The sequence below is a fragment of the Lytechinus pictus genome, chromosome 11 (assembly GCF_037042905.1).
Source record: "Lytechinus pictus isolate F3 Inbred chromosome 11, Lp3.0, whole genome shotgun sequence".
Lineage (NCBI taxonomy): Eukaryota > Metazoa > Echinodermata > Echinoidea > Temnopleuroida > Toxopneustidae > Lytechinus > Lytechinus pictus.
The window spans coordinates 5,343,098-5,365,278 of record NC_087255.1 but is presented as its reverse complement, the minus strand read 5'-3'; the positions used below and the strand labels follow the sequence as shown (position 1 = coordinate 5,365,278).

Sequence of the window (22,181 nt, the reverse complement as noted above, 5' to 3'; positions counted from 1 at the left end):
ACACGCTGTGTCAAGGGAAAAGGGCGATATCAAATTTACCCTGCGAAACATTTCTCATACATTTCCCTTGCACTTTTAGTCAATTGAAATAAAACAGATACATTCAAGCCTTTTGTAACAATTTTGCCACCCAAATTGAAATTTCAACGCTTAGTAAGCACAACCTTTACCCTTTTTGTGCCAGCTGGATCTGAGGACATAACTAAATCTGAACAAAAGTTTATATCAGACATCTCCAGCATTTTTTCACGAAGTTTTTATCATTTAAAGTGGGTTTACATTTCATTTTTGATTTATTACTTGTTTCTTCACACTTTTCCAAGCTTGACAATGATTAACAAAATGAAAATCAAGCCTAAGCCATTTCATGTACATCACAGCTCAGTGTAAAGCAAATATCGTCACGATGGCCTCGGTGTGTGGGGGAGTGGGGTGGGGCGCAATGCACTCTTCGAAGTGTTTTGGGCAAGGAAACAAGTTAAAAAGGTAAAAGATATTTTCAAATCAATTTTACTAGCTAAAGTCAACGTGTTCTTTATGATTAGGGTCTACTTTTATTCGCATAACTATTTCAAAGTTCTGCGCAAATCAATTTTCACTAACTTTTCAAAAGTAAGAGGTGCTCACTCAAGCGGAATTTTTTTTCGACAGTTATATCGTCATTTGCTTAAATGGATCTGTACCAATGTTAAAATGTGGAAAATCTTCAAGATATATTACAAATGTATAATTTTACAGGATTTTTTTCTAAGTGTTAAGACTCTGGCAGCGCCGATTTATAACCAGATGGCGCTGATTATTCTTGTCCGCGGCCCCGATTTAGATTTAGGTGGCGCTGATTATCCTTGATCGGCGCCGGTTAAGAACTCAGGCAGCGTCGATTTTTCTGTACCGGCGCCGATTTATAACCAGATGTATAATTTTACAGGATTTCTTTCTAAGTGTAAACTTTTTTTTGGATACGCACTGTAGTTTGTGGGTAATTGCGGTAATACAAAACTTAATTCTATTTTCTTGTTACAGAAAATAGATGTTCGTATTTGCACAGGATCCCAATATCTTACTAGATCGAGTCCTTTATTTTTAAAATAAAGAAGATTTAAAATGTCAGATATAAATACATTTCAAGCTGCAATCTTTATGTTCAAATACAAAACGGGATACTTCCCCATTCCTTTCAAAATATGTTCACACTCGACGACACCATCCACTCTTATCCAACACGAAACTCTGCAAAATTTCATTTAACAAATCCAAAACTAATCATAGCACATAAATCAATTCGGTGCAGATTTATGGAGTAATTCATCACCTGGCATGAAGTTATGCTCCACACTTAATTCATTCAAAGCTGTTCTGAAGAGAAATACACTGTTCAAGTATAATACCTAAAATCTCTGTGTGTTTCCTACCAACCGATAATACAACCCCCACCCCCGCACGTGCACTCTCAAACACTTGCACTTTCACTTTTATCAACATTATGATTACAATTTTCTCATTTGAATTTTTCTTTGCCTATCTACCTTTTTGGTGACGTTCCTGTTATTTTGTGCAATAAAAGATAAGTCTCTTTTATTGCACTGTTCGTCTGGTTTTCTTTCCCCTTAAAAACCTTTCGAGGCCTCGATCAATTTCAAGCTCTAAGCTTAAGATGGAAGTCTTCCACATTTCGAAATGTATTATATCGATACAATTGTTTATGCTCTATGTTTCAATAATTAAAAAAGAAAGAAATTTATCAGGTATGATATTCCAATTAGAATGTTAAAAATGCATGTATGCATATTCATTATGTCATTTGCTTATTGTACGTTATGCTGAGAAAAAAATGATAACACTTGTTTACTTTTGATATCGGACTGTGGAAAAGTGACTGGTGGAAATGAACGCATACATTCGTAATTCCGAAGCTTCGTTTTTCCGAAGGTTCGGATATTCCGAAGGTTCGTTATTCCGAAGGTTCGTATTTCCGAAGGTTCGTAATTCCGAAGGTTCGTTAGTCCGAAGGTTCGTTATTCCGAAGGTTCGTATTTCCGAAGGTTCGTAATTCCGAAGGTTCGTTAGTCCGAAAACGAAATGAGGTTCGTAATTCCGAAGGTTCGTTAATCCGAAAACGAAATGAGGTTCGTATTTCCGAAGGTTCGTTAGTCCGAAAACGAAATGATTAACGAACCTGATTTCGTTTTCGGACTAACGAACCTTCGGAATAACGCCACAAATGTTCGGATTAACGAACCCTTTTACGTTTTCGGATTAACGATCATCGAGGTATAGGCAATTTACGTGTTTCGGAATTACGAATCTTCGGAATAAAGAACCTTCGGAATTACGAAGTGTAACCGGAAATGAATAAATCAAATCAAATCAGAATGGTCACTTGACATTTGATCCGGGGACAATTGCTCCGGGCTTTATTTCGTCTAAGATACAGGGTTAGGGTTGCAATAGGGTTTTATTTTAGGGTTTAGGATTAAGTTTAGAAAATCCACTGGGATGAAGTTGGTCATTCCATTAATGCGAGTAATTTACAGCGGAGCAATTGCCGCCGGAGCGAATGTCATGGAACCCATACAATATATTTACATACTCCCATCACCGCTTTGGCTTATTGGACTACACGCAGTTTGTCAACTATACTTATGTAGTCTAATACAGCATGGACCAATCTCATTTCATCTACTATTAATTTGTTCCAATTTCCGTTTGGTCTACACCTCACTGGCGTAAATCCTGGGGGGATGGGGGGGATATATATTCCCCTCACTTTTCGAGGAGGGGGGGGGGGGGGGATGGCCTGTACAACCATCCCCCCCACTTTTTACGAAAGAAATGAAAAAAAAATCACAAGAGATAATTGTTTTATTGGTGAAAATTCTTCCTGAAATACAATATTATTGAATCATAAAATGCAAATAAAGAGCCAGTTCACCATTTCCAAACGAAATACTTATGTCCTTATTATAACATTGAAGAGAAACTCCCGTTTCTTCCAATTCATCAATGTTGGGGTCTTTGGGAAGGGATTAAGATGGAATGTCAATTCTTTTTTAATGTAATCTCTAATAAAACCATTAAACCATGGTAATAGCTCTATGATTAAACCATCATGGGGTAAAAAAGATAATAATATTGGAGGGGTATTTGCCATATGGACATACAGTGGCGTAACTACGGGGGGGGGGGGGGGCATCGGCTGACCAAAAAAAAAGGGGGAAAAGGGGAAAAGGAGAAAAGAGGGAGAAAGGAAGAGAAGCGTATAGTGGGAAAGAAGAAAATATTATTCATTATAATGTTATATTATAATTATGTTATGTTACATTACATAAGAAACATTTTTATCATAACTTCATGAAACATAATTTGCCCAGGGCCTACGTCTTCATTGTTCCTGGTGCTTGCATTGTCTGTTAATGAGATATATAATCCTGTTGTACTGAAACATCCCGTTTTCAAGTCAATATAAACCAAATATATTTCCTAGCACTTGAGTTATCATTTTTTTATGTAGTGACATATGCTTCTTTTTCATGACTCAAAAAGTGATTGCCCCATGTTAAGGTCGTCGTATATATGAAACATTTCTTGTCCGTGATTACGTTCGCATTAGTGGATTGGTGAGATATGTCTGCTCTTCATGAATTCCTAAAATCAGTCCTTAAAATGTCCCTTCTGATCTGAATATCAAAAATTTTCAGCTCGCGCTTCGCGCTCGCATCATTTGGATATTGAAATACGTATGGTCCTAGTTAATTCCTACAAAGAAACCTTAGAATGCCCCACTTCCGGTCTAAATTATCTAAATTTTCAGCTCGCGCTTTGCGCTCGCATTATTTGATTAGTGAGATGCGTATGATAATCATGATTGCAATGACTACAAAAAGTGTTTCATGTGTTCAGATGTAATTCTTATAAACCAGCAAGCGCTTGGCACTCGCATTAGATGACTATGGTGAGATATGCATACTCTTAATGGATTCCTAAAATATATTCCTCAAAATCTCGCTTTTTGGGGTCAAAATATACGAAAACTTCAGCTCGCGCTTCGCGCTCGTATTGTTTAGCGAGACAGGTACCTATCATGATTACACAAACTTGATTATAATGTCTCTTTTTAGATGTGAATATAAAAAAAATTCAGCTCGCGCTTCGCGCTCGCATTATTTGATCAGTGAGATGCATATCCGTTTAATGACATTGTCCAGAAAATGTCTCTATTAGGTCAGTATAACTGGCAACTGAGCGCGCTCACTCAGTGATTCAAACATTTTGCTGGTGCCCCCCTCCCCAATGCCGTGACCCACGGTACGCCACTGTGGACATATCAATGACAATTCCTTGCATATCTAAAAACATGATTGCAAAAAAAAAGCCAAAATATTTCAGTCATCCCCCCCCACCCATCAACACGGATTTACGCCAGTGCTACACCTCATTAGATTTAATACCGTCTTATTATATTCTAGATTTAGATTTAGATTGAGATTTTATTTCCGTTCAACAAAATAAAGTATAATCGAAGTTAGAGTACATATTCAAAATAATACAGACAGTTCAATGACATTTCGTAACAAATATTGAAAATAAATTAACTGACTTGCCAAGAAAAGCAAAGCTTGTATAAAAGGCAAGTCCCTAAACTTAGTTTAAATACTGATTAACAAAACTATATACAATAATGGAGACGGACGGAGACGAGTTTAAAATAAGTACATAAATATGAAAATAAAGCGAATAAGCGTCGACAAACGTTAGAGAAAGTAATTCAAATAATGACAATGATAACAGCAATAAAAATAATAATGATATATTAAATGATATATTCGACACAGTAAGAAACGCTTTTTAACTTTTTATAAAACATTGTTTACTACATGAACCTTACAGGAGTTGTTACCGTGCTTGATTTATGAGAATCAAATATTAAAAATTCAACTTTGTTTTTTTTAAGATTTTAAACAGTTATTTAAACCATTAAAAACTTCTGTAAGGTTCATGAAAAATGAACAGCGTTTTTAATGAGTAATGATAAGCATATTAAGTAGTGTTAGACAAAGTGGTATGTTAGACGGAATGGGTATATCCTAACTAGAAATTATGAATGGGCTAAATGATAATTAGACCAAATTGTTAGTGGACGAACGGGTTGAAGACGAAGTGAGTGTAGACCAGTTATCAATTCACCACCGCTTTTTATGCTCTATTTGGATACGAAGCGCTATACCATCCACACATTTGGAGACCAGAATTGCATTTTTTATCTTCTCTCTTTTTTTTTTTTAACAATAATTTATGCATGTCTTTCTAGTGTTGTTCCAAAGTCACTCCTCACTTTGACGGACACGGTATTAAGGCTGCGATTTTGATACAGAGAAATTCATCCTAAGATTGTGATTTTCAACTCAACTTTTTAAATGCCCGGCTCAGACCATAGTCAAACTCAGTGCTAAAATTATGGACACTGAAGACGTCAAAATTTCGTTTACTTTGTACATTTCTGATTTCTCAGTGCTGTATTCTTTCTTTGTGTTTTAGCAGTGGAGAATGAATTGGGCATTATTATTATTATTATTATTATTATTTTTTTTTTTTTTGGGGGGGGGGCTATCCATAGTTCAATCACAACTATAGACCAGATTACAATGAAACACCAGTTCTGAATCCGGACGAAGGTTCAAGATGCTATATATATATATATATATGTTCTTTTCCGAGTCAATAGATCATTTCAATCCATCAAATCATTTTTATTCATTTTATGATTTACAATCATTAATATCAAGATAATAAGAAAAATATTTGGGGAAAGTATTTAATAATAAGTATCAACGTTAATAAATTATTTTTGACAAGTTTGCAATTTGAGATATCAACTTTTTAATTTCAACACATCCTCGTCCAAGCGATCTCATCAACCGACAAAGACTCACACGTCACACCTCCCCCACTCTCTCCATTTTCTTCTTTCTCTCTTCCCTCTATTCCCCTCTCTCTCTTTCTTCTCCTTCTCCCTTTACTGCATGGAAGAAGGTGAAAAAAGGATTTTATAATGTCTAACCAATAATGTACCATGCATTGATCTATATCTATAATTATATCATAGAGGTATTGGAATTATCAGGGCATACTACATACTACCGGTGCTTTACAATGCCAAACGTCAACATCATTATACACCAAAGTAGCTTTATGTGCTGCCAATAGTGGACCAATAATCCGATATCATTTATTTTTTCTTAAATTTTCGCCTTTCCTCCATCCTTAAAAAAAAAAAAAATATATATATATAGGCCTAAAGGGCAAACGGCAGTTTTCACCCGCCCCTTCCCTTGTAGTCGTAGATCCGCCCCTCTTGGATCGCTCTTTGAGCCGTCTTCGAGGGAATGTAGCAGGCTGATGAAATTATATCGCCATGGCAACTCAAAAGTTACTGCTAAATCACGAGTGAAAGTCCATTACTCTTTTCAAATGGGCTTGGGGTTACTATAAACCCTCCCCCGGAAAAAGCTCCACAACCAATAAAAAAAAGATGAAGAAAAGGAAGAAAGAAGGGTGAATCATCATTTCATTCCATGAATATTAATGGCAAGATTGGATTTTCGTTTAAAAAAAGTAAATAATTTCTAATTCGATGTCTAAAAAATTATTCAAAATATTTGTCACTGAACCCTGATCTCCGTCTGCCATGTTGACTGCTTCTGAGGTTATTGTAAGAAATAGCCTAATAAGCCAATCATTCGATGAGAAACATGTTAATGCACTTAATATGCAATTCTTTACATCGGTTAAACTGTTTGTACATTGAAAACTAATACATTTTGTAATAACTAGTGCTGACAATCTTTCTTGAAGATATAAATAGCGCTGGTAGTGCAGAGAGCGAGTGTGACAGGTGACATCACACTGAGGCCTACCAGATTCCCCGATGCCACATGAAGCACAAAGGAGTCTCTGGGTGAACCGTCGCATAGGTTGAAGCTCCGAAGGCACACGGATAAACCATCGAGTTCTTGCTGTGAACTTGCGACATAAAGAATATCACTTTCTTTGTCTACTGCCACTCGGCGTTCTTGATGGTCATCCGTCTCCAGTTTCCAGATGATTGAACCGTCGTGTAATGACAAGACAACAACTTTGGTCTCAGATCGGACAACACAGCATTGACATCCGATGTGGATATCAAATGGGGACAGTCCTGTGTTGAAGGTACGGAGTGGACGTCCTCCATAGAAAGGGTAGGCACTGATGTTGCCTGACCTTGTAAGGATGTAGATGTTGTTTTCATCGGTATCAAGACACCATGGGGTACCGATAGTCAAAAACCTGACATCAGTGATAATTCCGTCAGGGTTGTACACTACTATACGACTATCCCTGTACAGCATCACGGTGCCGATGTTCTGCAGAAAAGAAATACACGCTGACCTGGCACTGTACCTTGGTAGAAAGTCTGTATGCCCTTGATCACCTAGAAACATTTCCGTTGCTGGATCGTCCCAGTATCCAACAACTACAGATTCTGGTGATCGAGTTGCCAAACAGGTTGGAGCCGAGTAGGGGCACTTGATAAGCTTGATCATTGTCCAATGTCTCTTAAGCCAAAACGGCGGGGGTTTAGTAATTTTGGTAACTGGAATGTCATTCATAAAACTAACCAGGGTGTTGCATGCATCAGCGCAATGATCATTGTCGTTCGACACGTGCAGAGGGTTACTTTCTCTGTGATTATCTTTTTCATCACCATCGTCCAGTAAAGCTAAAGAAACTAACTTGTTGATCTGCAATGGCTGTTCGGCTTCAGCTGCACTTGTTTGTAAGTGGCCGAAAACAATTCGATTATTCACCCTGGTAAACTTGACAGCATTTGCATTGCGCTGCAGCCTGTCCAGAGTCCCCTCGGTTCGGTTTGTTTCACAGTTCACATTTAGTTTGGTCTTTATTTCCTCACAAAGACAAATGTGTGCTTGCAATGCATCGGCTTCCAGGCATCCATGTCTTCCCTGTTCTAATATTTTGCAGGACCTGGATAGATTTACTATTCTACATCTCACATTGTCCCTCATATCATTTATTTCGTCATCACATTCATGCTCCACTCGACGTACACCCTCCACTAGCATTGTCTTTCGTTCTTCCAGACATCGCACAACAGCTTCATAAGCCTCTGTTATTTCTTCCAATACCTTACTGAGTACCTGCTTAATGACTCGCCTCTTTCCTTCAATGTTCTTGATGTATCTCTGCATGTCTGCTCTCTTTTTGTTTACTTGCACCGTAAGAGCATCAATGTTTTGTCTTCTTTCTAACCTGATATCATCTCCTTTGAGGATATTGCGAATATCATGCTCAGCAACGACACACTTCTGACAGACAAACACATCACACTTTCCGCAATAGAAATTTATCGTCTCCATCTTGTGTACATTACATCTCTCAGCTCCAATCGGAGAACTGCCACTTCGTGCATCCTGAACTGACACAAGTGTATGTCCCATGAAAAGTTTGCTCATTCTCTTGTGGCCCGACAGGCACAAATCACACATATATTCTTCGCAGTCTCTGCAATAGGAGACGGCCATGGCACAGGACTCTCCGGACGCATCCCCTGCATCATCTGCATCAGGACACATGGTGCAAACTGGTATGGAGTATTCAAACAGTCTTTCCAATCCATAATCACTGGCATTGTCTTTGTCGAGGTCATGATGATCTTCGATGGCGGTAGTTAGTTGGGTAATGCACAAACTGTCATGTACAGCTGGTAAACCCTCCACCTGTCCTTCTTCTAAGTCGGTGTCCCGACGGCACAAAGGACAGGTTACATTGCCTTCGGGGCAGTTGGACTTCTGGTGATCTTCCAGACAGGTTCGACAGAAGCAATGGTCGCACGCTAGACGTCTGCCATCCTTAAGTTTGTCAAGGCATATTCTACATTGCGGCTGTTGTGATGCTTCTACCGTCTCTCTGGATTCAAACAGGGATATCCCCTCTAGGTCTTCGCGATTCATACAGTAGGATCCATCTGTAGCACACGACTGTCCAGAATCATCCCCCGACATGTCAGAAAATGTGGTACACACTGGTATGGAGAATTCAAACAATCTTTTTAGTCCATAATCACTGATATCATCATCATCATGCAGGTCGTGGTTATCCGCAATTGCAGTACTTAGTCGGGGAACGCAATCACTTTCACCTTGTGGTGTTTGTGGTGATGCTCCATTTGTTTCTGCCATCTTTATGGATTCAAATAGAATTTTCTCGTCTAGTGGTCAAGGTCTCTTTTTCGAATTAACCAGTAACCTATTTTCCATTCTGTAAGACTGCAGCGTATGAAATCTTGGTGGATGCGTGACTATTTAGAAGAGGCATTTCATTCAGATGAGATGGGTGAATGGAAGGCAGTTGCCATTTTATGGCACGTTTCCAACATTGAATTTTCGAAACAACTCGTGACATCAGTCAATATCACCAATATGACAGGAAGGTGAATAGGCGATGTGCTTTCCATTTTTAGAGTTCCAGTTTTGGATTCCAAGTAAAAAAAACATTGGGATAGCAGCCAACAGTATCATTAATGTTATGGGATGGAATCTTCAAATATTAGATACACTGGCATTGACAGATACTTTATAAAATCACGGTCGACAGAAGCTTACAACCACTCGCGTGTGCTAACTCAAATTGCTCCTTTAGCTTCGATTTGGGTTTTATCCGGTCAGGATCCTGTTGCTGCCTTTTTACTTCTTGACCGTCGATATATTTTAAGATGGTCCTCAATCAATCAGCGGATATTGGCTTTCATCTAAATCTCTCAATAAAAAAATCTAGGAATCTTGGGGGAAAAAAAAAACCAAAATAGAAATTATGAGATCCAAACTAATTGCATGAGAAATGCCATTCTCTTTCAAAACTGAATGCTTTGGGAATTCCACGATCTGGACTTTGGACTTCCTGTCATTTATGTCCTCGTTTCCTGGATAGTGCAATGATCTTCTCTTACATCCATACAGCGAGTGTCCATTATATACCATCTTTAGAAACCTCATTTTTCCGTAATTAGCATTAAAGGGATGCTCCGAGCTGAAGATATTTATATCTCAATAAAAATAGTAAAATTTACAAAGAAAAATGCAGAAAATTTCATGAAAATCGGATGATAAATTACGAAGTTATTGAATTTAAAGGTTTGCATTATTCCGGTGAAACAGTTTTAGGCATGTCTTCATGAATATTCATTAGGTGGGCTGATGATGTCATATCCCCACTTGTTCCTTTGTATTTTATTATATGAAATTAGGTATTAAACATTTTTTACCAGAACTAAAAAAATTGGATCGACAACTGATTTAGTGCATTAGTTATTTATTGCTGCAACTTATTTCATCATAATGGAGACACATCGTTTTCACAATTATGATTTCATGTAATAACATAAGAAACAGGAAAGTGGGGATGTGACTTCATGTCTTCATCGGCCCACCTAATGAATATTCATGAAGACATGCCTAGAACTGTTTCACCAGAATAAACAAATCTTTAAATTCAATAACTTCGTTATTTGTTATCAGATTTTTATGAAATTTTCAGCATTTTGCTTTGTGAATATTACTCTATTTGTTTAGATATGAATAACTTCAGCCTGGAGTATCCCTTTAAAAATTTGACGTCTAGACTCTCCATTGCTTATATGCTTCATGCACAGGTGCTATTGAGTTCCAGAAGAAAACAAGTCAAATAATGAATGACAGTTTACACATTTCAAAGGTCAAGCCCACTTTACACTCAATATATCATCCGACACATAATTTGACACATCATTTTATACACATTTCTATTTCAAACATATTTTTAGTCACCACAATTAAAAATGAAAAAAAAAAAAAACCTTACTTCTCTCATTCATTGCTGATTTTTTATCAAACCTTTACCAATATTTTTTCTCATTTTTACTCATTTTGCTTTTATCCAAACTTTTATCTCAACATATCCATTTCTGAAGCACATAGAATATTTCAATCAAATGATAGACGGTCAAAACAATTACTTTTTTCTTGAGGAAATACATACTTTATTTCATAGCAGACTGTTTAGGAGCTTTCAGGTGCCCCTTCCCCTCCATAAACTACTTTTTTATGAGAGAGAACTGCAACATTAAAGCAGTCGCATATTCCTTGAAGTGGCAACCATGACTATATATACAAGGTATGACATATTTTCAATTTATAAGTCTACCACCAGGGGTTCTTCATTGTCGGTGCATGCACCACTTGTGGCGCATCAGACGCCACACAGTGGCGCATGCAAGCTGTGATGAAAATAATTTTTTTCATAATCTATGTGGTGAATTTGTATTTATGTTGTATACAATTGAAAGGCCTCATATTAGGCGCGGTGGGGGGGGGGGGGGGGGGCAGAGACCCGCCGGAGATCCTTAAGCCTGCCCATTGGTACCCCACATCGTGACGCTTTACTCGCTATGTGTTTTGGGGAGTACCACAGTACAAGCGTCCCATAACAAATGTGGGACTCCAAGAAAAAACTTATTGAGAACTACCGAGCTACATGCTGGCTAGTCAAGAATTAAAATCAAATTAAACTTCAGTGGTTTAACATAGAGAACAACGTTTAAATGTACATTTAATTGTAATTTTTGTACATGGTCTGTCATAGACTTACAAATATGCTTGATTAAAAGAAGGATTTTTTCTATAAGGGGGTGTTCCAAGAAAATATTTGCAATTAATTTCAAATTTCAGATGCAAATTTACAAGTGATAGATCAATTTAAACTAAAGCAAATCAATTCATATGCGATATTGCAATGAAATATGCGTGACATTCAATTTATTTAGGGTCCTAAAGTTGTCTTGCGATCAATTGGAGGTTTCTTGCAACACTTCAAACTTTTATTGCTAGCAATGGACCAAAATCTATTATAAATTTGCAATCGATTGCAACACTTATAATTGGGGGAATCAGAGAATTGAGATAATAAGTTGCAATCGATTGCAACACTTATAATTGGGAGATACAGAGAATTGAGATAAGTTGCAATCGATTTCAATACTTATAATTGGGGGATTCAGAGAATTGAGATAATAAGTTGCAATCGATTGCAACACTTATAATTGGGGGAATCAGAGAATTGAGATAATAAGTTGCAATCGATTGCAACATTTATAATTGGGAGATACAGAGAATTGAGATAAGTTACAATCGATTACAACACTTATAATTGGGAGATACAGAGAATTGAGATAAGTTGCAATCGATTTCAATACTTATAATTGGGGGATTCAGAGAATTGAGATAATAAGTTGCAATCGATTGCAACACTTATAATTGGGGGAATCAGAGAATTGAGATAATAAGTTGCAATCGATTGCAACATTTATAATTGGGGGAATCAGAGAATTGAGATAATAAGTTGCAATCGATTGCAACACTTATAATTGGGGGATTCAGAGAATTGAGATAATAAGTTGCAATCGATTGCAACACTTATAATTGGGGGAATCAGAGAATTGAGATAATAAGTTGCAATCGATTGCAACATTTATAATTGGGGGATTCGGAGAATTGAGATAAGTTACAATCGATTACAACACTTATAATTGGGGGATTCAGAGAATTGAGATAATAAGTTGCGATCGATTGCAACATTTATAACTGGGGGATTCAGAGAATTGAGATAATAAGTTGCAATCGATTGCAACACTTATAATTGGGGGAATCAGAGAATTGAGATAATAAGTTGCAATCGATTGCAACATTTATAATTGGGGGATTCGGAGAATTGAGATAAGTTACAATCGATTACAACACTTATAATTGGGAGATACAGAGAATTGAGATAAGTTGCAATCGATTTCAATACTTATAATTGGGGGATTCAGAGAATTGAGATAATAAGTTGCAATCGATTGCAACACTTATAATTGGGGGATTCAGAGAATTGAGATAATAAGTTGCAATCGATTGCAACACTTATAATTGGGGGATTCAGAGAATTGAGATAATAAGTTGCAATCGATTGCAACACTTATAACTGGGGGATTCAGAGAATTGAGATAATAAGTTGCAATCGATTGCAACACTTATAATTGGGGGATGCAGAGAATTGAGATAATAAGTTGTAATCGATTGCAACACTTATAATTGGGGGATTCAGAGAATTGAGATAATAAGTTGCAATCGATTGCAACACTTATAATTGGGGGATTCAGAGAATTGAGATAATAAGTTGCAATCGATTGCAACACTTATAATTGGGGGATTCAGAGAATTGAGATAATAAGTAGCAATCGATTGCAACACTTATAATTGGGGGATTCAGAGACTTGAGATAATAAGTTGCAATCAATTGCAACACTTATAATTGGGAGATTCAGAGAATTGAGATAAATAAGTGATTGCACAAATTATAATTGGTTTTGAGAAGAGCATACGAGGGGGGTGTTTCACAAGTATTTGATATTAATATGCAAAAAAGAAAAAAAACTTATCTGGCCTTTGTTGTACGTAGTATAAACTTAAAGGGGAAGTTCACCCTGACAAAAAGTTTATTGTAAGAAATAGCAGAAAAAATAATAAAAAATGTTGCCGAAGGTTTGAAAAGAATCCATCCGAGTTAAAAGTTATTAGAATTCTAATTATTTGATTTGTGATGTCATATGCGAGCAGCATTCCTACATAGCGAATGGTAAAAAATCAATGAAATGTCATTTTCTCAGAAAATTGAGAATGGTTTTTACTGTACCTTTTGTAAATCAATAGACAAATCATTTCACACCCGATCATGAATAGAAAACATAAATAAGTAATCAGGAACCATTACAAAAATGAAATTCATGCATTTTATATTATATAACATATGGGCACCTGCTCATTAAAGGTCACAAATCCAAAACTTGAAATTCTAATAACTTTCTTGATCTTAAACAGATTTTCCTCAAACCGTCACCAATATTTAAAATAATTTTTTCTGCAATTTTTACCACAAAAATTTCTTCAGGGTGAACTTCCCCTTTAACCCTATCTAGGCCGGGGTCTTTTGGGAGTTCATATGTTCATATAAATTGAGATCTCGGCCGTTGGCCACGCGATCGCGCCAAAGATTGGCACGCAGGTTGTCTGGGACATAATCTACAAAATTGTATAGTAATTTATTTCATGCAAATTGCTACTAAGTGATTATGCGTAATTAGTATGCGAAATCATACTTTTCCCTCTAACTCCCTTAATAAAGCTCCAAATGTTCTAATGTTTGCTTTGGAAACTCTTTGTGGTGTTCTTAGCAAGTGTAAATGAAAAAATTGCAATATCAGATCAATTGTATTATATCGTTTTTTGCAATTTCTTATGTATTTCTTTGTTTTTTTGACCTTTTGTTTTTCCAATGAAATTTGTTGGGGACTCTTCTGAGATCATAAACTGCATAAAATAAATACATTTGGACCAGCAAAACTAAAAATAATCATACATTTATGATTTTTGGTTGAAAACACAATTTGCATTGACTTTGTACACGAAATCACGTTTTTGAGCAATTTTTTGGTCTGACATGCACTTACATAATGTTGCGTAATTTTGGAACCGCGTACCCGGGTGACGCAAAACTGGTCTCAAAAGTTGCGCAAGACTTGAAAGTAAAAAGTCAGCGAGCAGCGCGGTCAAAAAATTCGCGCGGCAAAAATATTGCGCGAATCGTTGAGGCCTCGGCCTGGATAGGGTTAAGTGTGATAATTTACAGTGTGCACACATTAGCACTTGTGCATGACTTAAAGTTACACTCAACTCATTGTGAAACCACCACTGGTTACAAATGAAAATGCTAATAACACTAATTTGAATTAGCCATATGCTGTAATAGGGCCACATTGTGCAATAACAATACAATTCGGTAAAATATACATAAATATGCTGGAAACCAACTGACAAACAGAGACTGACTCACATATTGAGACTAGGTCGCTGTCTAACAAAGAGTTGCAATTGATACGATCAATCTCAAGTATATTGAAATCCATCAATGTCATAGTTTTTTCTTTAGAAAATTTGCACAATGTCCTTTGAAAACGAAGAGAACCATTCCGAGTCTTCAAGAGAATGATGAATGTATGAATAGACACCATATCTAGAAAATATTTTGAACAAATGTGCATTTTAGATGTTGACGCTGCTGGCCATCCATAGTTGTGGTCGATCGGATCAATCGCAACTCTTTGTAAGACGGGCCCTAGGACCCCATGATACAAAGATTAGTGCTTAATCGCTAACTTGAAAGAACCATTCTAATTGGTTCCCAGTCAGTCTTCTGAGTAAAACGCGCATGTAACGATAAACTTGATAGGCCATTCCGCTAACCTTCCGTGTTATGGGGCCCCAAGTCAAACATGTATAAAAAGAATTAAATAAGCAATCTGTACATAAAAATGTTCAATATCATGACTGTCAATGGCAATAATCTTCCACCGTTCCCTGTGTTTCGATAATATTTCATGATTCGATCAGCTCAACAAGAGAAGTGAAAAGGCAAACAGAAACATTCAGAGGACTAATCGATGAGCTGTACGGATGGTTAATTGCAAACTGGTGTACACCCGTTTTGTGTATTTTCTATTTGGTCTCATCCCACTTAGGCTATTCCTACTTTGTCTATAACAAGTTCATCTACTAACCATTTGGTCTCATTGCCATTTAGCCCATTCATCATTATGTCTCATTTCTAGTTAAGCTAAACCCATCAAAGCTGGCATCCACTTGGTCTAATTGATCCAATCAATCTCAACTGTATGAAAGTCCATCCATACCATAATGTTTTCTCCAGGAAATTTGCTCAATCTCCTTAGTAAACAAAGGGAATCACACTGAATCTTCAAGAGAACGATGGATTTATGAATGGACATCATATCTAGAAAATATTTTGAACAAATATGCATTTCAGATGTTGACGTTGCTGGCCGTCCATAGTTGTGGTTGATCGGATCAATCGCAACTCTTTGTAAGACGGCCCCTGAACGGTATATGAACCAATATTTCATCTGACAGAGTAAAAAATAAGTTGACGGAGTGGAGATTAGACCACCTGGGCATTAGACTAAATGATAATTAGACTAAGTCAGTATAAGACCAATGGCAGTTTAGACCAAATAGCAGTTAGACCAAATAGCAATTAGACCATATTGAGAGTAGACCAAATGGGTTTAGCCCACGTGGTATCAGACTATCTGTGAAGTAGACCAACTGCTTGGAGACCAAGAGATTATAAGCCATCTGAACTGTACTACAAGATGAGCTGTATGATTTGGTGAAATGTCAGGCAACAGTAATCAAGAATGGAGGAGTATTCCTTGGTCACTTAGGGTTTTGGCAGCCATCTACAAAGAAAGAAACAACCAACACACAAGCCACTTCCATGAGATTCACATTAAGACTCACACTGACAAAAAAAAACCAGGCCCATAGCATAAAACTTACTGGATAATGGTCACCTGGCTATTATAGGCATTCTGCATGAAAGACTGGGCCCCGTCTTACAAAGAGTTACAATTTATCCGATCAGTCACCACTATGGAAAGCCAGCAACATCAACATATAAAATGCATGCTTGTTCAAAATGTGTTCTAGATATGTTATATATTCATACATTCATTGTTTTCTTGAACATACTGTATGCTTCTCTTTGTTTACAAAGGACATTGTGCAAATTTAGTGTAGAAACATTATGACGTTGTTGGATTTCAATATAATTGGGGTTGGTCAGGGCCTCGTCTTACAAAGAGTTACGATTGATCGAATCAATCATAACTCTATGGAAATCCATCAGTGTCATAATTTTTTCTACAGGAAATGTGCACAATGTCCTTTGTAAACAAAGAGAAGCACAGTGTATTTTCAAGACAACGATGAATGCATGAATATACATCATAGCTAGAAAATATTTTGAACAATCATGCATAATAGATGTTGACATTGCTGGCCGTCCATAGTTGCGATCGCTTGGATCAATTGCAAATCTTTGTAAGACGGGGCCCTAATCAATTGTAACTCTTTGTAAGAAGGGGCCCTGGACCTTGATCGACTGTTGAGCAACATGCCATACACATCACAGCCAAATTTCATTTTGCCATGAAGAACCACTATAATTGTATAATGGCAAAGTTACTGTGATGATGAGTTACATGCAAAGTCTGCACCCATGTAACTGGTCTAGTCTTACGTTCAAACATATATTGAAATTAACATCAAGAGGACAAGTTTTTTACTACTATGCATGGAAGTATATGTGTTGGCATTTTCAGTATTTTTTTCTATCTATCTATATATCTAACTTTCTATATATCTATCTAACTATCTAACTTTTTATCTATCTATATATCTAACTGTCTATATATCTAACTGTCTATCTATCTATCTAACTTTCTATCTTTCTATCTATCTATCTATCTATCTATCTATCTATCTATCTATCTATCTATCTATCTATCTTTCTATCTATCTATCTATCTAACTTTCTATCTATCTATCTAACTTTCTATCTATCTATCTATATATCTATCTATCTTTCTATCTAACTTTCTATCTATCTATCTATCTATCTATCTATATATCTATATATCTATCTATCTATCTAACTTTCTATCTACATATCTCTATCTTTCTATCTAACTTTCTAACTTTCTATCTATCTAACTTTCTATCTATCTATCTATCTATCTATCTATCTATCTATCTATCTATCTATATATCTAACTGTCTATATATCTAACTGTCTATCTATCTAACTTTCTATCTATCTATCTTTCTATCTATCTATCTACCTAAATTTCTATCTATCTAACTTTCTATCTATCTATCTATCTATCTATCTATATACCTATCTATCTTTCTATCTATCTATCTAAATTTCTATCTATCTTTCTATCTATCTATCTAACTTTCTATCTATCTATCTTTCTATCTATCTATCTATCTATCTAACTTTCTATCTATCTAACTTTCTATCTATCTATCTATCTATCTATCTATCTATCTATCTTTCTATCTATCTATCTATCTATCTATCTATCTATCTATCTATCTATCTATCTATCTATCTTTCTATCTATCTATCTATCTATCTATCTATCTATCTATCTATCTATCTATCTATCTATCTTTCTATCTATCTATCTATCTATCTATCTATCTATCTATCTATCTATCTATCTATCTATCTATCTATCTATCTATATATCTATCTATCTTTCTATCTAACTTTCTATCTATCTATCTATCTCTATCTGTCTATTCATCAATTGATCCATTCATCCATTATTACATCCATCCATCTAATACTCACTATTACAGGTGGAATTCTTCATAACAATACTTCTGATCTACAACCGAGTCCCACTATGATGACGACGGTGGTGGAGGAGGTTGGTTTGGGTTGTTACTATCTGTTCCTTCTTGATTATTATTCGTACTGTTCGGATCCGCCCCTCTGTTCCTCATCTGTCGCACCTGTTCTACCAGCTCGGGGTTGGACTGCTGGAGTTGAGATGCCAACTGCTGCCCTCTGTTGGTGAGTTATTAAAAGGGAGATACATGCAATTGGTCCATTGTCTGAGAATTGTGCTATGCACCTAGCATCCTACATTTCGGCCCTCGGTTGGTTAGACGAGGATAATACTTGGTCTATTGTCTGCACATTGTGGTATTTCATTGTATTTTTTTCCTCTAGGTTGTTTGGGGCATAGATCTTTCAACAAGATAGAACACACTGCCAAGAAAGTAAAGAAAAGGTTTTGGGACAGCACAATCATTGTTTTGGAGTGGACAAGCCAAAGCCCTTACCTGAACTCTATTTAAAGTTTGAGGAGGAAACTTTTAAGGTAAAGGTTAATGCAAGAAAACCAACCAACTTTAAGGATCCAGAGAAAATTGCAAAGGAAGGGGTGGTGCAAAATCTCAAATTGAAATATGCAGGAACCTAATACAAAGCTACAGTAGGTGTCTGGAATCCGGCATTGTAAAATAAAGGCTATTCCATCGATTATGAACTTGGATTTATCACAGGGGTATGAGAACTTCTGAACATGCCCTTTTTTGCATGTTGTGGAATAAAACGGAAATGACAGGAATTTCATCTGAAAAGCATATGCCAAAGTTGTGAAAGTCTTTGGTAACCTTTATATCAGACCTACCAACCACTGGGAATGAAAAACTGTACTCTGTGATAAAAAAAAATGTATTCCCCCCCCCAAAAAAAATGTATTTCATAATAAAATGCGTGGCGCGCGCTCATCGCGGCACTCGAGCTGCATGCCAGCTAAAATGTGCTGTGCTCTTGCAGATGAAAAAAAATAACATATCTCACCCTGGTTTTAACAAAATGATTAAAACAAGTTACCTGAAATAACATTGATCCAATAACCATATTTGTGAAAGTTTTATGAAATAGAGACATATAGGGATGATTTTTCTCAATAAATAACGATTAAAGAATTTTTTTTTTTTTTTACAAAATCATATTTTTTAAAGAAAAAACGTACTGTCATATTTTGGTTGCAAAAACGTACTAAATACGCCAAAATGTACTGGTTGGCAGCTCTGCTATATGAATGTATTTAGAAATAAATGAATCAGAAATATGAACCCCTCCCCCAAAGAAATAATAATGATGGGGTATAAATACTTTTGAGCACAACTGTATATAGATACTTACACAGATAAAAGGTTGGCCATCCCACCACCACCACCACCACCACCACTCCCACTGCCACTGCCATCTTGGTCAGTCTGTCCACTGGGTTGCATTGCTTGACCCATGAAAGACTGCATCCTATACAAAACAGGTATTACATAACAAAAAATATACTTCCTTCAAATTCACAATTTCAACAATTTTATTGTTTTTATATATTTCATCGGAAATCCCATGGGGGCAATTTTGGGGTTGGGATTCATGTATAAATGGTCACGCCGATGATCGCAAAAATGGTCTCAAAAGATGTGCAAGACTTGAAGATAAATGGCATCAATCAGCCACACATTGGTATCCTTATTTTTAAACAAAACCAAGGATCAGAGAAAATATCGCAAAAGAGCTCCATGCTTGTAATTTCGGTCTGAGCGGTTTAGATTTCCCCTGTACTAAAATGCTATAGGGGATACAACAACCCTGACCATGATTTCAATGTGCGCGGTCAGTCAAAACGTCGTATCGCTTTCACGTGCAAAGTCGATGCAGTGCAGATGGCCGATACGACAGTTTAGCTGACCGCGCGCATTGAAATCGCGGTCAGTCAAAACGTCGTATCGCTCTGTTACAGTACACGTTTCCAATGGGAAATCCCCTCATATCTCAGAAACTAAAATAAATTGCTGCCTAGAAATTTAGTTTTGAATAGAATAGGACTTGTACTTTCATTTTCTGCAAAAATCTCAAAATCATTTTTATTTAAAACCGAAATTGACTGATACGACGGTTCGGATGAATGCCGACCAAATCTATTGCTAAAAAACAAACAAGTATTCCCTTCATGAATTATAAAACAACAAATAATAATATTTCACTATGTCACTTACATCTGTTGCATTTGTGGGTTCTGCAGAAATGAGGTTGCCTGTAGAACAAGATAAAAAAAAATAGATAGACCCGGGTTGAGACACTTAAACAATTTTTTTTAATATCATGAATAGTAGAAGAAATGGAACTTTACAAAATTGTACATTCTGAGAGATAATTTACAGACAAACCATATACGAACATGTCTGAATAATCATTCTAAAATCAAGTCAAATGGATTGCTATGTTATGATGCTCTCGTTTGTAATCTACTTTGAATTCATGATAAAGCATCGGTTGCCATTGAGCACAGCCTTCGTTTAGAGTTTCTCTACATGTGTCATTGTCAAAATGAAATATACAGAGCATGGGTATGAAGATACAGGTCCAAAGACTGTGGAGGCATGTTCAGTCAAAGATTACAGCTTATGAATATTCATGAACACAAATCCTATGGCTTAAGCTAATTTGCTACTCATTGAGTAACTCATCATCAAGGCATAGTGGTATAATTCTTGATCTTCATAGGCAAGGATGCGGGTCCTAATCCTGGTAGGGGTATGAAGTCAATTTGTGTCGTCCGTCCTTTTGATCTTACTGAGGTGAGGCTACAAGTCCAAGACTTGTAGCCTAATGCATCATCTACAAGTGGCCTGTTCCATAAAGAGTTACAAATATGGTAACTTTGCCATTACGGTAACTACCATGGAAACCTTGATTGTGATTAACTGTTGAGCCCTGTTACCATGGTAGTTCCAATAATGGCAAAGTGACATGAGTTGTAAGTCCTTTGTGAAACGGGTCACAGAGTCGGGCCTGCTGCATTCCAAAAAAAGACGCAACCTTGAAACGTTGGTCATACTCACGGCATTCATAATAGCTGGATTGTTGAGAAGCTGTGACATATCCATGCCTCCTAACGTCGGGTTGATACCTCCTACATTTGGCATTCCACCACCCTGCACCAATGAAATGCAAACATTTTGTATGTTTCATCACTTTACTATGAATTTTGTGATGAATTGAATCAACGCATTTGATATGTAAATAGTTATTCTTGTTTTATGTTTGTTTATGTATACTGTACTGTATTTATTTTATGTTGCCCTGAATCACGTTCGTCTAGAACTGATAATCTGGGCCCATTATTGTAATTTATTCCCTTTTTTATGAATAAAAGGTGATTTATAAAAAAAAAATGCACCACTTCTGTTCATTATCATGAGATACTTTCACAACACTTCAACCTCTATAGCTGGCTTCCAGGAAGCAACATTGCCTATCATTCAATAAATGTTGTCTCCCCTTCCCCTCAAGATGCTGTAAGAGGGACACACATGCACCACCCGCACACTGCACCTAGCACACTAGTGCACCAAGAATACCACCACAGGATCACCACATCACCTGAAGCACTGCCAGCACCTGACACAGCACAACCCTCTCCAGGACAGCGTGTACGCTTTTTGGGAGAGTACTTCTTCAAGGTTCAAGATGCTTGTGATTTAATCACTTTTATTCAACACATAACAAGGTAGCAGGGGATACGATGATCCGATCAACATCACAATTATGGAATCCATCAATGTCATAATTTTTGCTTTAGGAAATTTGCAAAATGTCCA

General features: G+C 36.6%; 2 protein-coding genes across 3 annotated transcripts in view; both read right to left on the bottom strand.

Moving 5' to 3' along the window:
* Positions 1-5,600: 5,600 nt before the first annotated feature.
* LOC135155936 (uncharacterized) lies at positions 5,601-10,313 on the bottom strand. The gene has a single exon (XM_064106476.1). The coding sequence runs from the start codon at positions 9,234-9,236 to the stop codon at positions 6,828-6,830; it is 2,409 nt and encodes an 802-aa protein (XP_063962546.1). The 5' UTR covers positions 9,237-10,313; the 3' UTR covers positions 5,601-6,827.
* Positions 10,314-11,053: 740 nt separating this feature from the next.
* Positions 11,054-22,181, bottom strand: part of LOC129270739 (small glutamine-rich tetratricopeptide repeat-containing protein alpha-like) — a 28,583-nt gene continuing 17,455 nt past the window's right edge. Inside the window, exons 8-12 of one of the 2 annotated variants that reach the window (XM_064106478.1) lie at positions 21,423-21,515; positions 20,577-20,614; positions 19,714-19,830; positions 18,346-18,564; positions 11,054-16,381 (exon numbers count right to left, since the gene is read on the bottom strand). In XM_064106478.1, the coding sequence (XP_063962548.1) occupies positions 18,399-18,564; positions 19,714-19,830; positions 20,577-20,614; positions 21,423-21,515 (414 nt within the window). In that variant the 3' untranslated portion in view covers positions 11,054-16,381; positions 18,346-18,398. The remainder of the gene's footprint in view (positions 16,382-18,345; positions 18,565-19,713; positions 19,831-20,576; positions 20,615-21,422; positions 21,516-22,181) is intronic. The other variant, XM_064106479.1, reaches the window with a different exon arrangement.

Bases quoted from the DNA above. Each gene is read 5' to 3' on its own strand.
- LOC135155936 (XM_064106476.1), bottom strand. From the start codon at position 9,236: ATGGCAGAAACAAATGGAGCATCACCACAAACACCACAAGGTGAAAGT.